General features: G+C 39.4%; 1 protein-coding gene across 1 annotated transcript in view; it reads right to left on the reverse strand.

Moving 5' to 3' along the window:
- Window positions 1–17,281, reverse strand: part of PEX5L (peroxisomal biogenesis factor 5 like) — a 1,534,471-nt gene that overhangs the window by 1,371,794 nt on the left and 145,396 nt on the right. Inside the window, exon 2 of the mRNA XM_044070386.1 lies at window positions 10,753–10,864. Within this exon, the coding sequence (XP_043926321.1) occupies window positions 10,753–10,864 (112 nt within the window). The remainder of the gene's footprint in view (window positions 1–10,752; window positions 10,865–17,281) is intronic.

The raw sequence follows: 17,281 nt of genomic DNA on the forward strand, positions 1-17,281 counted from the left end.
GTTAGGGTTAGGGTACGTAGGTGAGAGTGTGAGTTGTGTCAGTGTTGAGAGTGGTGGTGTTTGTATCTGTGTGATGTGTGTTTGTGTGAAGGGGGTGTGGAATGGATGTTGGTGGGTTTTGTGTGTGTTGGTGTTTAGTGTGACCTCAGAGTTAGTATATATAAGTAGGGGGTGTGTGGGGGGCACAGACCCCCACATGAGGGGTGCAGGGTGTATGTGTGTATAGATATATATATATATATATATATATATATATATATATATATATATGGATCTACCTGAAAACGCTGAAAGTCCACAATGCCGACAATGAGAACACCGACACCGGAAGATCGACAACGGAGATGATCGAATGTTAAGAATTCTGACGCTCAGAACACCGACATGTTAAGGTAAGTGTGCGATAGGGACGGACGTTAGGGTCAGGGTGTGGGTAAGGTAAGTGTGTGATAGTGATGAACGTTAGGGTAGGGTGCGGGTCAGGTAAGTGTGCGATAGTGACGGACTTTAGGTTTAGGGGCGGGTTAAGTAAGTTAGGGTTAGGGTGTAGGTAAGGTAAGTGTGCGATAGTGATGGACCTTAGGGTTAGGGTTTGGTTTAAGGTTAGTGCATAGATAGTTGTGTATGTAAGGTTTAGTGTAGGTTTGTAAGGTTTTTGGTGTACATTGTACTCAATGATGGGTCTGATAAGGGATCAGTAAAGTGGTACTGTCACTTTCTTGGACTTGGATGAAGTACCCTTATTTATGAGTTGGGTGACATAGAATGATTTCTTACTATCTTGGCTACATGTTGTTTGAATGCCAGATTTTTGTCTACATTTGTTGCCAGATCCCTAAATAGCTGGTCAACTCTTAGTGATGTTTTACTGATGAATTAATTAGTTTAGGTGGACGATTTCTCACAGGGAACTATAAAATATTTTTTCATGCTGAGTTTTAATCTGTTGCTTTGGAACCAGTTAATTGTTTGTGTTTGACTCTCTTGTAGGATGTTGGTATCATGAGGGGAATCTATAATAGCTCCAAATTTACAGTCATCTGCAAACTTGGTGAGCTAGAGGCCTTTGATGTTAGCATTTACTTCCAAGAAGTAGATGCCAAACAGGAGTGGGTCCAGCACTGAGACTTGGAATACTCTGCTGGTGACAAGTCTCCTGGTGGAGATAGTCTCACCAATCTTGACTTCTTGGGTCCTATTTGAGAGACAGGCCCCAGTCCAGTGAGTTACATATGGATTTATGCCTAATTCTGACAGTTTGTTAGCAATATCTGAGTGGAGTATTGTATTGAACATCTCTGGCAGGTCAAGGTAGGTGGTATGTACCATTTTCCTATCTATCATCCACAGTCTTGGTGACCCCCTCAAAGAAGTCTACCAGGTTGTGTAGGCAAGACCTTCCCTAAACAAAGCCAAACTGGGTTGGCTCTAGTGTCTGTTGGTTGCCAATGTCCTTGTTGATCATTTCCATGATAATTTGTTCCATGGTTTTGCAAATTAGGCTTGTGAAACTGATGGGTCTGCAGTTCCTGGGGTCAATCGATGATCCATCCTTATGAACAGGGAAGATCGTTGTAGTTTTCCATTCACCTGGCATGTAACCTGTTTTGAGGCTGTAGTTAAAGATTGCCTCAGGTGGTCCTGATAGGTCATGTTTTAGGCTATTTAGAAAGCAACTGGAGATAGTGTTGGGACCTCTGAAGCAGTGTGTTTGGCCTTAGTGAGTATCACCAGTACCTGCTCCCTGTTGATAGTTGAAAAAAATATGCTAGAAGGGATTTCACAGGAGGTAGTGGGGGCTGAAGTTAGGGCTAAATTTATCAGCTAGTAGATTTGCTATGTTACCCTGGCCAGTGAAGGCTGTGCCATTTACCACCAGTTCTGCACACTGCTAAGTGTTACCTTTAAAGTTCCTGACATAGCTAAAGAAGGCCTCATAATTATCCTTAGCCTGGGAGGCTATCTTAACCTTGTAATTGGCATTGTTGGACTTTATTAGACCTCTTAGTTTCTTGCTTAGTTAAATCAGAGAGCTTTTGTCTCTGTGGGAGTTGCTCTTTCTGATTTTGGCTATGACTTTTTTTTCTTTTGTTATATACTGTTAAGGTAAGGATTCCACCAGTGGGGTTTGATTTTGGTATTAGATCTGGGATTATTTCTGGTAGGTATGACAGCCTCAATGCAGCCATTTACATGTTTGCAGAGGGTTTCTGTAAATAATTCTGCATGGGTAGCTGTGTTTTCGGGGTTTGGGGGAACCATGATTTTGACAAACTGTTACTTAATAGGATGTACTTTGCTTTGAAATACTTCCTAAAATGTTACGAGTTTAGTTAGGTTTTCTGGATATTTCAAGGGAGACAGCTTCATTGTCTGACCTCACCAATGAGGCTGTACCATATGTGCGGGCTGCAATACTTACCCATATTGGTGAATACTAGGTCCAATATGTTTTATTTTCAGGTTGGAATGTGCAAGATCTGGTTCAAGGTGTTTGTGTCGATAAAGTCCAGGAAATGTTGTGCCTGTGAGTTAGAGGCAGTGTATGTTTCCCTGTCAAAAGAAGGGTAGTTGAAGTCTCCAATGAAAATAGTTAAATTCTCCAATGAATAGGATATTTGTTTGGATGGTGATCATCTCAAATAGGTCTAGCTAAGAATTCTGAGCTTAGTGAGTTATAGAGGGTGACCTGTAGCTGGCCTGGACATGGTAAGGAACCTAGTCTATCGAGACTTGGGCATGGATAAACTCCAGGCCATCATCAGCTTTAACCAACCTGGAGTTGTATTAGTTGCTAATGTAGACAGAGACACCTTTAGCTCTTGTCTGAGCTGCTGTTAGTCTAAACGTGTGGTAGGCACTGTAGCCTTCCACTGTCAGAGTACTTGCTGTGCCTTTAAACCAAGTCTCTCTGACAGCATAGATGTCTACATTTCCCAGAGTGAGGACAGCTGGAAGGGTGTGAAGTTTCTTGTTTAGGCTCCAAGTACTGAGCAGTAACACCTTAAAGTTGCCTTTAGTTTTTTTTGCTATGCCGATAGTTTTATATTGACACTGCCTAAAAAAGGCTCTAAGGGCTGGATAAAGTTTTAGTTGATGTCCAAAAGCCAAGGAGGACAGGTACAGACCATCCTTGGCAAATCAAAGTGGTTAGTTAACTATCTTGTCACATGCTAATAGATAGTGGATTCCGCCGGAGTGACACCAGAAACTAAGCCAGTTATTAAAATCAATCATTTTCTGTTCATACTGTGGCATAATCCTTAGTGAAGATAGAATGCTGCTCAATGCAAGGCACGTACCTGTCTGTGGCACCTATTCAGAGAGATCCATAATGTCTCTTTTCATATAGTCCAGTCAGGTACGTCTTAGGTCATTTACACCCACATGGATTATGATAAAATCATATTGGCACCTATGGTAAAGTGACTTAAGTGCGAGCATAATACTGTGGATCTTTGCTCCAGATAGGCAACTAACAATTATCTTCTCCCTGACCAGCCTCGAGGGAGGGCCATCTTTGTGTCGTACAATAGAATCCCTTATGACAAGAGTACTAGATAAAGTGTTTGCTTGCATTATGGGCTTTGTTTTGGGGGAATTATTGGGTGCAGGCTTACATGTAGTGCTAGGTGCTGCTTTTGATGTGCGCTTTAGTGATTGCTGAGGATAGCTGTTGTCATTTGATGGCTTAGGATGTCTTTGAGGTATGAAGAGGTTTCTTTTAAGTGCCTCAGCATAAGAAGGTTTATGTGTGTGATGTGTGGTATGTGTGAACGATGTAGAGAATGTGTATGTTCTTCACTGTCTTGTTTGTAAATGACAATTTTGTCAAGGAAGTTATGTATGTGCATCTCTTGCATACTGTGTTAGCTTCTTTAAACATTAAAAGGTTGTCTGGGTACATGAGCCAATTGCTACATTGTCTCAGGATGCTCATATCTTCCCTATAGTCCATAGCATGTATTGTGCAATCACCTATACCCAGTGAACTTGTATAAGCAATATATAAATGTATTGACTTTAGAATTTCATCAGAGGTGACAATATACCATTGCATCTTTAAAATACACATTATCCTGTCTATATTGGGTGCATAGCATATAAATTAGTTATCCTCATTTTTGATGTTGCCTTCAGTTTGCGTGGTTTGTGCATATATCTGAAAGTCTTATTTTTATCTTCTACCTTGTATCTCAGAATAAGTCTAACAGAGTGTTTAGACCATCTTCTGAGTTATATGGTTGAAGTCATGTTCTTTGGAGCACAAAGCACGATTTCTTAGAAATTCCCCATAAGGAAGAGACTTTATCAAGTGGGAAGGGTATTCATCGGAGGCATACAAAAATGTTTTTGGTAAGGTATGTTTCCTGTAAAGGACAGAAAGATTTTTTTTATTACCACTGTGAGAATAAATGCCCACATCCAAATACTGAATTTCTGAAAGTCAAAATTTTGTAGTGAATGGGATCAGGACAGAATTTCTACATTTTTAAATCACATACAGAAAAATAGTTTTGGTTGCCTTCTATTTATAACTTTGAGAAAACTGAAATTCTCCTTTCCTTTTGCAATTTTCATAATTTCTTTTGATTTTTTTCACAAAATGAGTATCTTAATCATTTGTTTTACTATATTTTTTTCCAGTGGCGGCTGGTGACTTCAAATCAAAGGGGGGCTGCAGGAGACAGCTGAATGGGTGGGGTCAATGGGAAGGGGTGTGGCCAACTAGAAAGGGGAGGAGCTATGGTCAAAACCACAAAAACTAAATATACTGCCCTGGGTGCCAAACCGTCATTACGAGAGTCCAATCAAAACAAAATGAAGTGTAGAAGAATAAAAATATTTGAATGCATTGACTGCATGACAGCTTAATATCTAGATGGAAACAAAAAAGGTTGTGAGGCATGAAAAAATAAATTACTTTTTTTTAAATACATTAATGGAATGCCAGTCAAAATCAAGTATAAGAAAAACAAGCAGCACTCAACTCAAACCACTTTTTGTACTGCAGTTCTAATTATAATTTATATTCAGTTTTATTGAAGTACCAAGTAACATGCTGAAAGTAGAAATCTCTGATGCCCCCACTTGTAAAAATGTTCCTTATCCAAAAAAAGACCTGCTGCCTGACATCTACTTGTTTCATTGGGAAAACATGATCAAAGTAAAAAATGAAAAGCAAACAAGGAATAAGCTCAAGATATATTTCTTAAAAGGATTACTGTACAGGTTATGGACCACACGATTGGCATTCTGTTTACGGGTAAAGCCTGCGGAGATGACTGGAAGTCTCCAAGTGCAATGAGATTCTTAAAATAATGTAATCCTGTCCTTTATTACAAATACTGGCATATGCATTTCAATACCCAAGGCTTATACATTTTCTAGTTAAGTATTCTCTACATGGCAACAGAAAGGCTTTCAGTGTTGGCAATTCTTTAACAGTATGCTTATTAAAGCTTACTTGCATCTTGCAATCTCAGCCAAGCTTACCTAATGGTCATTAAAGTATTACTACTTAAACACAGAGCAACAGGCACTCTGAGTAATAAGCATAAATCAACAGTACAAAAAATATGACAGAAACCAGACCATTCTGTAAAAATCCAGGACAGATGAAAAGCCACCCTAGTACTTGTGTCTACCTTGGATGGGGGGGATACTCTACACATTTACACTGCACAACTACTACTTGCCTTGCTTTGACACATCCAGAGTCACTACATGGGGGAGTGGGGTGCAACAAGTATGTCACAGTTTGAAATGTCTCTGGCTGACTTCTGATGGCCCTGACGCATTTGTCATACCTCTCAACCTCAGAGCAAGAAATCTGGACAAAGCCATACAAACAAATGGGACAAAGGCCCAAAAATAAGGACAATTTTTAAAATATTGCTCTTATAAACTTAGAAAGATAATAGAGGTCTTGCAATAGTATGAATTTTCTGAATGGTATGAAATCTGAAACTCAAATGTCTGTCATTATTTTCTAACTTCAGTCTTTAATGATTTGTCACTAATTTGCCAAAAAAATACAATTTTATGAAAAATGGACCAAAAATGTGATGTAAAAATATAAAATAGCAACACAATACAGCTGGGAACCTGTCAAAGAAGGGACACTTTAATATTAGTACTGCTAACTTGAGCAGCTGACAAAATAAAAGAATCTACATGCATTTCTGAAATAAAAGTAATCTAATTGATTATTACAGTTATTTCTTAATTATAAACCCTCCATGTTTTATTCCAAAATTGCTATTTTGGGGAGGGATCATTAGGGGAAGAGCAACATTTTGAGCCAAAATCAGGGACAGTTGAGAGGTTTAGCTATGCCTAATTCTATAAAGCAATTTATTTGCATGTACCTCTCAACCTGTTAATGCAATAAATCTGGACAAGGCCAAATATATTGGGGGGACATATAAACAGTACTAAAAATTGCTCTTGTATAAACTGAGACAGTTGATAGAACAGGTCTTACTTTAGCATGCATTTTTCTGAAAGTTATGAAGTCTGAAACACAGTGTGTCATTATTTAGTGACTTAATTCCTAAATGATTTGCCAGAAAACCACAAATTTTATGAGGAACAAACCAAAAATAAAAAGCAAAAAATCTATTCATTCTTTGAAAATATGGACAGTTGGGCAGTATGGTTCAGCTGGGACTGCCTAGGTTTGTAGCCCTTCCCCCTCACAAAACCATGGTCGAATGGAGCCTCCCCCTGCAGCCATTCCAATGATCCATTACTTGGCTATTTCACTCCATTTTCCATAAACACTAATGTGCATACTGATTTACTTGTATGATGATTTGAACTTGCATTTTACAGGACAAACACTAAGACATCTGCTAAACAAACTTGGCATTAAAACGTCTCTGCCATTGAAACTCACATTCATTGAAACCCATATTCAAAGAAAATACATTTTACCTGTGGCAGATAAAGATTAATTCTGGGCTGTTTTCAAATCATAGGCCCCTTGCATATGAAACATACATGTGCTCTTTGATACACCTTCCTATTGCTTTGAACATTTTTCCAGTAAACAATGAAACAAAACGCATACACCAATGACAAAACTGTCCAATTCAGAACATTTCCATCATAAAAGTCTACTCAAACTTCTACAGTCCACTACTATCAGTAAATATGCACAATTCTACAGACCACCATTATCAGTAAATATGCACAATCTCTGAAGTAGTAAAAAAGTCATCTAAATAATTCCACGTTAAATAAATCTGTAATGAAGAGGTTGCTGCTAGCAATCACCTTTATATTTCATGGTTTCATCGAAAAATAAAGTATCTGATGCCCCTGAGGAATAAATTGCCTAAATTGCATTAAAAATAAGGTAGTAATATTGCAATAGGAAATGGATGGCAAACTGATAACAGGCTCATAGTTAGTATCTTAACTTTCAGTACGGCAGCATTCACCCCTTATGGGAGTAGAACCAACAACCTTCTGCATCAAAAGCAAGTACACAACCTGTTGTGCTATTAGCAATGTGAGCTGACTTAGCATAATCAGCACTAAACTTCTCTTCCTGCAGCTCTCAGCTCCTTGTAAAATCTACTCAATACTCAACTGCATCTCAACTTCGCAGCACAAGAAATCTGGAAAAAGCCAAATTTATTGGGGTGGGTCAAAAGGGCAAAAACCAGGGACACATTAAACATTGCTTGTATAATCTTGGAAAGCTGCTAGAATAAAATGCCACAGCATTTTATTCTAGCAGCTTTCCAAGATTATACAACCACCATACATTTTACTGCCAAGGTCCCTGTGCAAAAGAGCCAGAACAACATACCACTATGCCAAATCACCTGCTTTGTGAAAGAAAAATGCTGTGTTACCACCATACATTTTACTGCCAAGGTCCCTGTGCAAAACAGTCAGAGCAACATACCACTATGCCAAATCAGTTGCTTTGTGAAAGAGAGGAAGACTGAAACTTAAATGGCTATCGTTTAATGAATTCAGTTCTCACCATAGCTGCCAACCTCTTAGCACAAAACACCTGGACAAACCCAGTAATGAGGGAATACAGCCCTCAAACATATTCAGTGAATTCAGTTCTTGCCATAGCTGTCGACCTTAGCACAAAAAACCTGGACAAAGCCAATAACAGGGTAATACAGTCCAAAAAATAAGGACAAATTTCAAAGAGTCATCTTATAAACTTAGAAAATTGCTATAATAAAAGGTTGTGTTACTATATATTTATTGTTAGAATAAAAAGTTGTTTTATTATGTATTTTCTGAAGAATATGAAGTCTGAAATTCAAATGTCTGTCAATTTTACTTCTGATGGAACAAAAACAATTTTCAGCAGAGGCCCAGGGAGAAATACTGTAGACACATGTCTTTGTAAAATGGCAGGACACCAGAGCAAATCCACACAAACACAGGGAAAAGATGCAGACTACACACAGAAGGCACCCCAGCCAAGAATCAAACCAGAAAACCTATAGCTGTGAGGCAACAATACTGCCACTGCATGACTGCACCATCAAATATGTAAGGAATTAAACATTCAGAAACCTGAAGTCTGAAATTCAAATGCCTGTCAATTTTATTTAACATTTGTTAATCAAGACAGTCAGACTTGGAACAAAAAAACAATTTTCAGCAAAGGCCCAGGAAGAAATAATGCAGACATGTCTTTGTAACATGGGAGGACACAAACGCAAACCCACACAAACACAGGGAGAAGATACAGACCCCACAAAGAAGGCACTCCAGCCAAGAATCAAACCTGAGAACCTGCAGCCGTGAGGCAACCATGCTACCACTGCACCATCAAATATCAAGCATCGCAACATTTACAAACCACAGATATTATGAGGAACAGATCAGATCAAATATGAGGCAAAAATCTGCAATTTTTTTACAAATGGTGGTGGGTAGGGAATCCAGGTCTTTAACACCTGCATACAAGGTACAGGGTTCAAGCCTGAGGTATTCCCTACCACACCACCATGAGTCTAACCACCAGTATATTGCACCTGGGGCATTTACACACACACACACACACACACACACTACACCTTGTAGCAAACCATACATCCAAATCCCTGTCCACACACTTACCTGATCTTGTAGCAAACCACTCCAAATCCCTGTCCACAGACCCCACCTGTTGCGAGATCTTCCCCCGATGAGACCCCTGCCCGTCGCGACTGCAGCAATCTCCAGACTGTTGACGTCGCAGTCCGACCCCGATGTGTTTTCCCAGCGAGTTCCAGGACAGTTTATGTAGTTTACAACTGCATAGACTTCTGGGAGCTCTGGTTGTCATGTTTCCCAGTCAGGACTGCTGCTGAGACACTCTGCCCATGCTCCAGACTGTCTCAGCAGCAGTCCGGACTAGTGCGCATGCGCGAAAGTTCACGATTTTTTTTATCTTTTCATTTTTTTTTGATTTTATTACTTTTTCTTTATTTTACAGTTGAGGGGGCTGCAGTCCGGCAGTCCAATAGCATGGGCCGCCCCTGTTTTTTTCATTTCCTTATGACAGGATCCTCCAATATAGTTCTGGAAAGTTGAGGCTCACCATCATGATGTCTCTCCTCCTTGCTCAGAGTTTAATGATATACCAGGAGAGCTCTTTATTTCTCTCACATGCATGACGTGGCCTGTAAATGATGCTTACTGTATCATTTTTACTCGTTTGCTCCAAACCAGTTTAAAGCCAGCCAGCTTACTTTTTTTGACTGGCTAACTCCGTCTTCCTGCCACCCTGTCTGATCTTTTCTGCAAACTTTTCTTGCCTCATCTATTCATCGTTCACTTCTCACTCCAAACCATTCCTAGGTATAGCACTAGCTTTTACCATTCCACAACCCCTACCATCCTTCCTGACCAGACCATTTATGAATACCCACTATCCTGATACTAAGCCACTGGCCACGTCTCTTTCATTCAAACCATGTCAGCCAAAATGTTGACTATTAGTGATTCCAGCTCAACCCTCAGCTTTTATAGGCTTTTATCACCACTGAAGAGGCCATGCTTCTCTCCCCACAATGTTTTTGGCTTCCTATATGCTTGGCCTTTCCATTCCAGCCTTACCAGATTTCCTGAGCTCATGTTATCACTTCCTTTCGACAACTGCCCTTCTCTTCATCCTTCTGGTCATTTCTTTGATGTATTTCCCACTTCAGTGATTCTTCCCTCCATGTTGTTTCGATTCTGTTTTCTTACCTTCAGTTCCCTTTATATTGTGACTAGATTCATCCCTTCTCTTCTACACTGTTTCCCCTTCCCTCGTACCTGTCCAAACTACCATTCTTGTAATTTTATTACCTGTGCTCCTTTTTGTGTTCTCATGCTACTTTCCACTTTCTGTAACCTTTTTCTCAGGTAAAGTGCAGTACTGTGAAATTTGTAGCATACAACATTTTGACAAGCCCAATTGTGTAAATGAAGCTAATGGGACCTGCGTAAGAAAAATATTTCATTAACTCAGACATATTCATTGTTAAGAGCACATAACATGACTGTGTGCTTCATAAAACAAAATACACAACATTGTCAGCACTTTCTCCAAAAATGAGGATACATCAGGGCACAGAAATTGGTATGGAACATTATAGAGATAAATTCAACTTCATTTAACGATAGAGCTTAACAACAAAACCATGCTTGTGTTATAACAGTAATTAAAGGGTCTGAAGGAGTGTTTTACATGATGTTCTAAAATTACAAAAAAGAAGAAAAATTAATTGTGAATGTTACCTGCTGTGTTAGAAGTTATCGGTCGAGACACTGCTTCAGATTTTGTCTCACAGAGGAAGTCATCAATGGAGGGGCTCAGGAGGGGTCTGCTTTCTTGCTGCTCATTTACCAGCTGGAAACAAATAATAAAATGTAACCAAGACTTAGCAGGGTATGCAGACAGGGACTGTATTAAAAGAAAGCATAAGTCTGACACCCACAATTCTGTGCAGCTGCTTAAATGATACATTCATGGCAATACATTCATTTTATGGCTTTCTGTGAAAAATGTTGCTTGCTTTTGGCACACGTGTAGTTCAAGAACTTGTTTCATTTAATATGTTTAAATAGTACGACAGCTTTGTTTAAAACTTTTGAAAAATATATTGTGGGTCGATATGAGGTAGGCAGCATGGAGACAGCCAACGTAGAAATATATTCTTTAAAATTACATCTTAAGCATTTCCAAGGCTTGCAAATTAATTTCCATACACTTCAGACATGGTAACTTTTGAAAATATGTTTACGTGTTACAGCTTTGAACAGCTTCAAAGCTTATGTAAATAATATACATGCTGTATATAGTCACACTGCCCCGGTAGATAATAAAAGGAATTTGTGCCTACATTTTGCAGCTGTTTGCTTGAGTACAGAAAAACATGCGGTTGTTTCTACCAAAACATGCAATTGGCTATGAAAACAATTGTTCACTTTTTCATTTCCCTGTAACTGCTGTAGTTTATTCAGCATCATATGGCTTAAGCAGTTACATCTGGGTTTTCAAGAGAAATAAGTGAAGACAAACACCAGACAATGTGCTATTTTAACACACAATGAGGAAGTGTACCACATAATCATTTACATCCTGGTATTTCCTGAAAGTCACAAAACAATATAATTTATTGCTTCCACCTGTCTCAGCTAAAAAAGTCATATCTTAATATTTGACTAATAAGTTAGATTAGATGAATATTACATTATAGCAGGTGATTACACTTATTATCTTACTGCATTTTCTTTATTATAATTGTATTACTTTGTTCATATTTGAAAGAATTTTGACTGCAAACCATTCAAACATCAGATTAGGCTTTTTCATATACTGGAATATTTCACTGTCACTCTAATGAGCTGGCAATTTGATTTTGGTTCCGGATATAGAATATTCGACATTCTGGGACACAATCACATCAGAGCTACATGAGCTTGCAACATCATTATTAGATGATAGTTATTCAGCAGTTTCAATAAATACGTTGATAACAGCAACATCTTCTTCTTGTTTCTTCTTTTAATCTCTTCTTGAAGCTATTTTTCATTGGTCCAGAACAAATCTCCTCTATTCGTTCACAACACTTTTCCATTGGGAGCTTTGAAAACAAATCCATTTTTTTTTACTCATGCTCTGAAACAACAACTGCTCGCTGCTAAACAAGTCTTACTTAATTCTGACATTCGCCCATCCCTGTAACTTTTAAACAACTCTGGCTTGTCTGTTGTAATAATGCTTCTACAAGCATTAATTCTGTCTTAAACTCCCTTGAATTTGAGCATGCTCTGTAGAGTAGAGTAGAGTAGTGTAGGTAGGAGGAGTAGGCGAATTTGATTACAGTCTATGACCCACCTGTAGTTGTGCTGGTGACACACCTATGCCTTGAAAAGAGTATTTCTATATTCCAGCAAAAACAATGTGACAGAGATCGATGCTGCTTTGTGCATTCTTCATAGAGTACTTAATAGTTTGAAAACTTCTTGCAGCTTGACAATTACGTTGTGCATACCCTGGACTTGACATAGGTAACAGGAATTCTCACCTGCTGCAGTTCCAAGGAACATAAATGCATTGCTCAGAAATGCTAGACTGTTATTTTGAGAAAAAAGTCTACAATTGTGGTATCTTGGTACAGTCTCTCTACTCTTTTGTTTAGTGATCTTGAAATTATTACACTTAATTTAAGATGGATGGGGCAGGGCCCTCCCCCCACATTGGTGGGTACAGATGGCACAGCCCCCCCAACTACAAATGTGCTTTAAAGGTATAGCAGTGAATTTCAAAACTTGCTATTTATGGAATGGAATTGTTGGCAGATTTTGAGAGATTTCAAACCTACAGTTCTGGGTCTTATGCTTGTGACAGAGAGTCAGCAGAATTAGGCAGGTTTGATTTTTTTCTTACAGATGGATTCGTACCAATGCCTCACAGTGGGCTGTTTCTATATTCCAGCAAACAATGTGACAGTCACTGCTGTTGCTTTGTGTTTCTTTCATTAACAGCGGGATTGTGGAAACTTTTTTGACTTGATCACAAGCCTGCACAATGCCTGGATTTGACATAATATACTGAAACTCCATTTCTCTGAAAGCCTCCTTAATTCTGCATTTGCATGTTGAAGATAATTGCCTAACATGATATTAAGAATACCACATCTTGCAAGGATTGACTTCAGTACAGTTCTGACACCCTGTCTTGTAGTCAACAATTTCTGTTATCTTTGAATACTAATCAATGGAAATTAATCACCCACCTGATTTCACCATCTCTGTCTATCTTCTTACTCTACGCCTTTGGATCTCCCTCATAAATTCAGTGATGAGCTATGTGCTATATGTTACATATATCTTGTACAGTTTTGCATACTGTCGTGTACTTGTACTACGACTGTATTTATGTACCACTGTTAAGTCTCATTGTATACCCTGGATAACACTGAAACTGGACAACTGTAATCAGTGCTGTACATCATTACCATCAGCATCATACCTCTTTTCTTCTTTTTTGACATGAGGTCAGGGTGTAACATCAACTGTCTCCATGTGTCTTAGTGCCACACCCCTATAGTCTTTGTCAGTCATGCCATACTGTTTCATGTCTTTTCTGACACATTTCAGCCATCTCTTTGCTGGATACCCTTGTTTCCTCTTGCCTTCTTCATATCTCTCCCAGATCTTCACCAAATAACCTTCTTTTTAATTGGAGCTATTTTTGCTTCTCTCATGTTCTCATTTCTTCATTTGTTGCACAGAATGCATCTTACCACCCATCTCAGGCACTTCATCTCCATCACCTCCAGCTTCCTTAACTGCTCTGCCTTTACTGCCCAGGTTTCTGTGCCATACAGTAGTACTGGTCACACCACTGTCTTGTACATCTTACTTTTCAGTTTCTTTGGCATTCTTCTATCATACACTTCCCCTGACACTCTATGGTAGTTGGCTGCAGACCCTCTGATTCTAACTTTGACCTCTTCATTCAGACTTCCCTTCTTCTCAACTATCCCTCCCAGAAACTTGAAGCTATTAACCTGTTCAACTATCTTCCCTTTTATCTCAGTTTCCAGCTTCTTCTGATTTCCCCCATTTGTTGCTATGACAATCATCTTGCCTGTACTCGGTTTCATCCCACTTGCCTTCATCTTTGTATTTCATTCCCCTTTCATTTGCCTAAGTTCCTGTTCAGAGCCTGTCTGTAATACCACATTATCTGCACAGCAGCTTTGTTGATATGTCACCTCCAAGCTGCTTGCTAATGTAGTCCATCAGTGATATAAACTCCACTAATTTCACCAATGTTTCTGGGACTTTGAGTCATCACAGGACTGCCCATATCAGCTTATATGGGACCTTGTGTTATGCTTTCTCACAGTCCAGGAATGCCCAGTTGGACTCTTTACTCATCTCTAGCTTCTTCTTAACAATGTCTCTCACTTTAAACATCAGTTCAGTTGTGCTGCATCATGATCTGAATCCAAAATGCTCCTCTCACACCTTACTTTCCACTACTCTGTGTGGTCATTCATCAATCACCGTCTCCAGTACTTCCACAAAGTGTGACAACAGTTTGATACCTTTATATTTCCAACAGTTGTGAATGTCCCCTTTGTTCTTAAACACTAGCACTGGAATGCTTATTCTCCAGTCATCTGGAATACTCCTTTCTCTCCATACCGCTTTGAGTACCGTCAGGATCCATGTCTTCCCTAGCTCACCCAGCATCATTATCATATCTGTCATGACCACATCTCAGCCTGCTCATTTTCCTGACTTCATTTTTCTTAATGCTCTTCTACTTCTACCATGTGATCATGTGATCAGTGCTCACCTTCCATCAACATACTAAAAAAAATGACAAAACAGTTCACAGTCCGAGACTTAATAATGGTGGAATCTTATTTATTTTTGGTTTTGCTGTGTTTTTTGGATGTTGTGTAATATATATATATATATATATATATATATATATATATATATATATAGATATATAGATATAAAATTACATTTTACCTGTCCGAATGCTTCTTTAGTTGTCAAAGTACAGTGTAGTGCCATTTGTGCAAATGGCTTTTTGGTAGGGCTAGAAGTTTGCGTGTGAGTGTATGTTTGTTAAGGTTAGAGTACTGATTAGGTAAGGGGACAGATTCAGTGCATGTGTGAGTGTTTGTGGGTTAGGGTTAGGTAAGGGGATAGATTTAGTGTGTGTGTGTGTGTGTGTGTGTGTGTGTGTGTGTGTGTGTGTGTGTGTGTGTGTGTGTGTGTGTGTGTGTGTGTGTGTGTGTGTGTGTGTGTGTGTGTGTGTGTGTGTGTGTGTGTGTGTGTGTGTGTTTATATGTATAAGCATTAAGAAGGTGGAGCAGGTGGGGGGATGTAAAGCTCTTTCATGCCACTCAACTGTTCTCAAATGTCTGTCATGAATTGTAGTCAACATTCCCAGCTTCAGGGGATTAGATCTAATTAATGTATCTGCCCTGAAAGAAAGACTAGAGACACAAGTAATTTACCCTTTCAATATACTGTAAAGTGCAGTATCTTTTTGAATGATACTTTCCCTGAGGCTATGCTTTTATGGAAAGTTTCTTTAACAACTTAATTTCTGTTTATTCCTCCACTATACTTCTAAAATTCTCTAATCCAGTTCATCATCCCAGAAATATTTTTTTCTCCTATAGATATTAATGTTTGGCATATCTTCTGTGTGTCAGAACCTGAAGACTGTATTTTGCAGACATGCCATTCTTTGCAACTTTGTAGGAGCTTTAGTAGACAAAGTCTTAAAAATACTCTTTCATGGGTCATAAACCTCTGTCATGTACATACTGGTAAAACTCCTCACAGCCATAGTAAAAGCAATTATTTTTAGTCCGCACATATCTTTTTTGTCAGTCAATGAATGGTCTGGGGCAATATGCCTTAGGTCAACCTTTTGTCAATAATAGATTTTTTAATGCCATTACTAACATATTTTTTTATGCCATTACTACTGCCATGCATTGATGACATGCCAGGTTTATTCATAAAACCAGTGATGCATGGCATGAGCAATTTAAAACTCTTTTAGCGATACAAGGGCAGATCCTGCCTCTTAAACCTGGTTGATTTCTTTGAAACAGTCACCAAGGCCATTGACGAGGGGAAGGTGGTCCACACAGCCTACCTGGACCTCGCAAAAGCCTTCGATACAATACCCCACTCGGGCATTATAGATAAGCTCACCAGCTTAAATATAAACCCCTATGTCACTAGATGGATTGCAAACTGGCTCAAGCACAGAATCCACATGGTTAAAATTGCTGGAGCCATGTCAGACTCCAAACCAGTTACAAGTGGCATCCCACAAGGCTCAGTCCTGGGACCTCTCTTGTTCGGTATATATTTCTCGGAGGTACAGGCCAACACGGAAGGACTGTGGCTGAACAAGTTTGAAGATGACTGCAAACTGGGCGCCATAATCGACTCTCCAGCCGACACAAGCATCCTCCAAAAGGGCCTCATAGAAACAGACAACTGGTGCCAGAGCCATGGCCTCAAGCTAAATGCCAAAAAGTGTATAGTCATCCCTTTGGCAAAAACAAAGTGCCCACAAATTACCACATAGGTGATAATCCATTAAGTACAGAAGAAGTAATTAGGGACCTGGGGACCCAAGTTGATAGCAATCTCTCATTTGACAACCACGTGGCCAAAGTGGTTAGAAAAATATTTTATATAGCCCACCTAATCATGAACGGATTCACATCTAGATCAGGGGAGGTCATTGTGCCTCTTTACTCATCCCTCATCAGGCCCATAATTGAGTACAATGCCCCTTTTGGGATGTACCTTACCAGACACCTGCAGCAACTGGAAAGACCCCAAAAGTACCTCACCAAGAGGATCAAAGGGCTCAAACAGATGCCATATGCTGCCCGGTTAAAGAAACTCCAGCTCTACTCAGTGGCATACCGCCTGTTCAGATGCGATCTGTGCATGACATATAAAGCCATGTCCAACCCGGAATTAATGGACATGCTGCACCTCAGAAAATCCAAATCCCATCGAGCTACATGCTCGAGAGACTTGAACCTCAGCAGTGAAATAAATAGGACATGCTGGAGGGACAGATTCATAACCCAGAGGCTCCCTTCACTCTGGAATAAAATCCCAGTCCAGGTTAGGCAGAGTCCCTCATTGACTCTCTTCAAGAGGAATCTTGATGAGTGGATGGGAGATCGTAGGTTTACCTCGGGTATCACTTCTGTGTCACTGTTAGACAGAGGCACAGTATACTAATCTCGAA

The sequence above is a fragment of the Protopterus annectens genome, chromosome 4.part1 (assembly GCF_019279795.1).
Source record: "Protopterus annectens isolate FY-2018-M chromosome 4.part1, PAN1.0, whole genome shotgun sequence".
Lineage (NCBI taxonomy): Eukaryota > Metazoa > Chordata > Ceratodontiformes > Protopteridae > Protopterus > Protopterus annectens.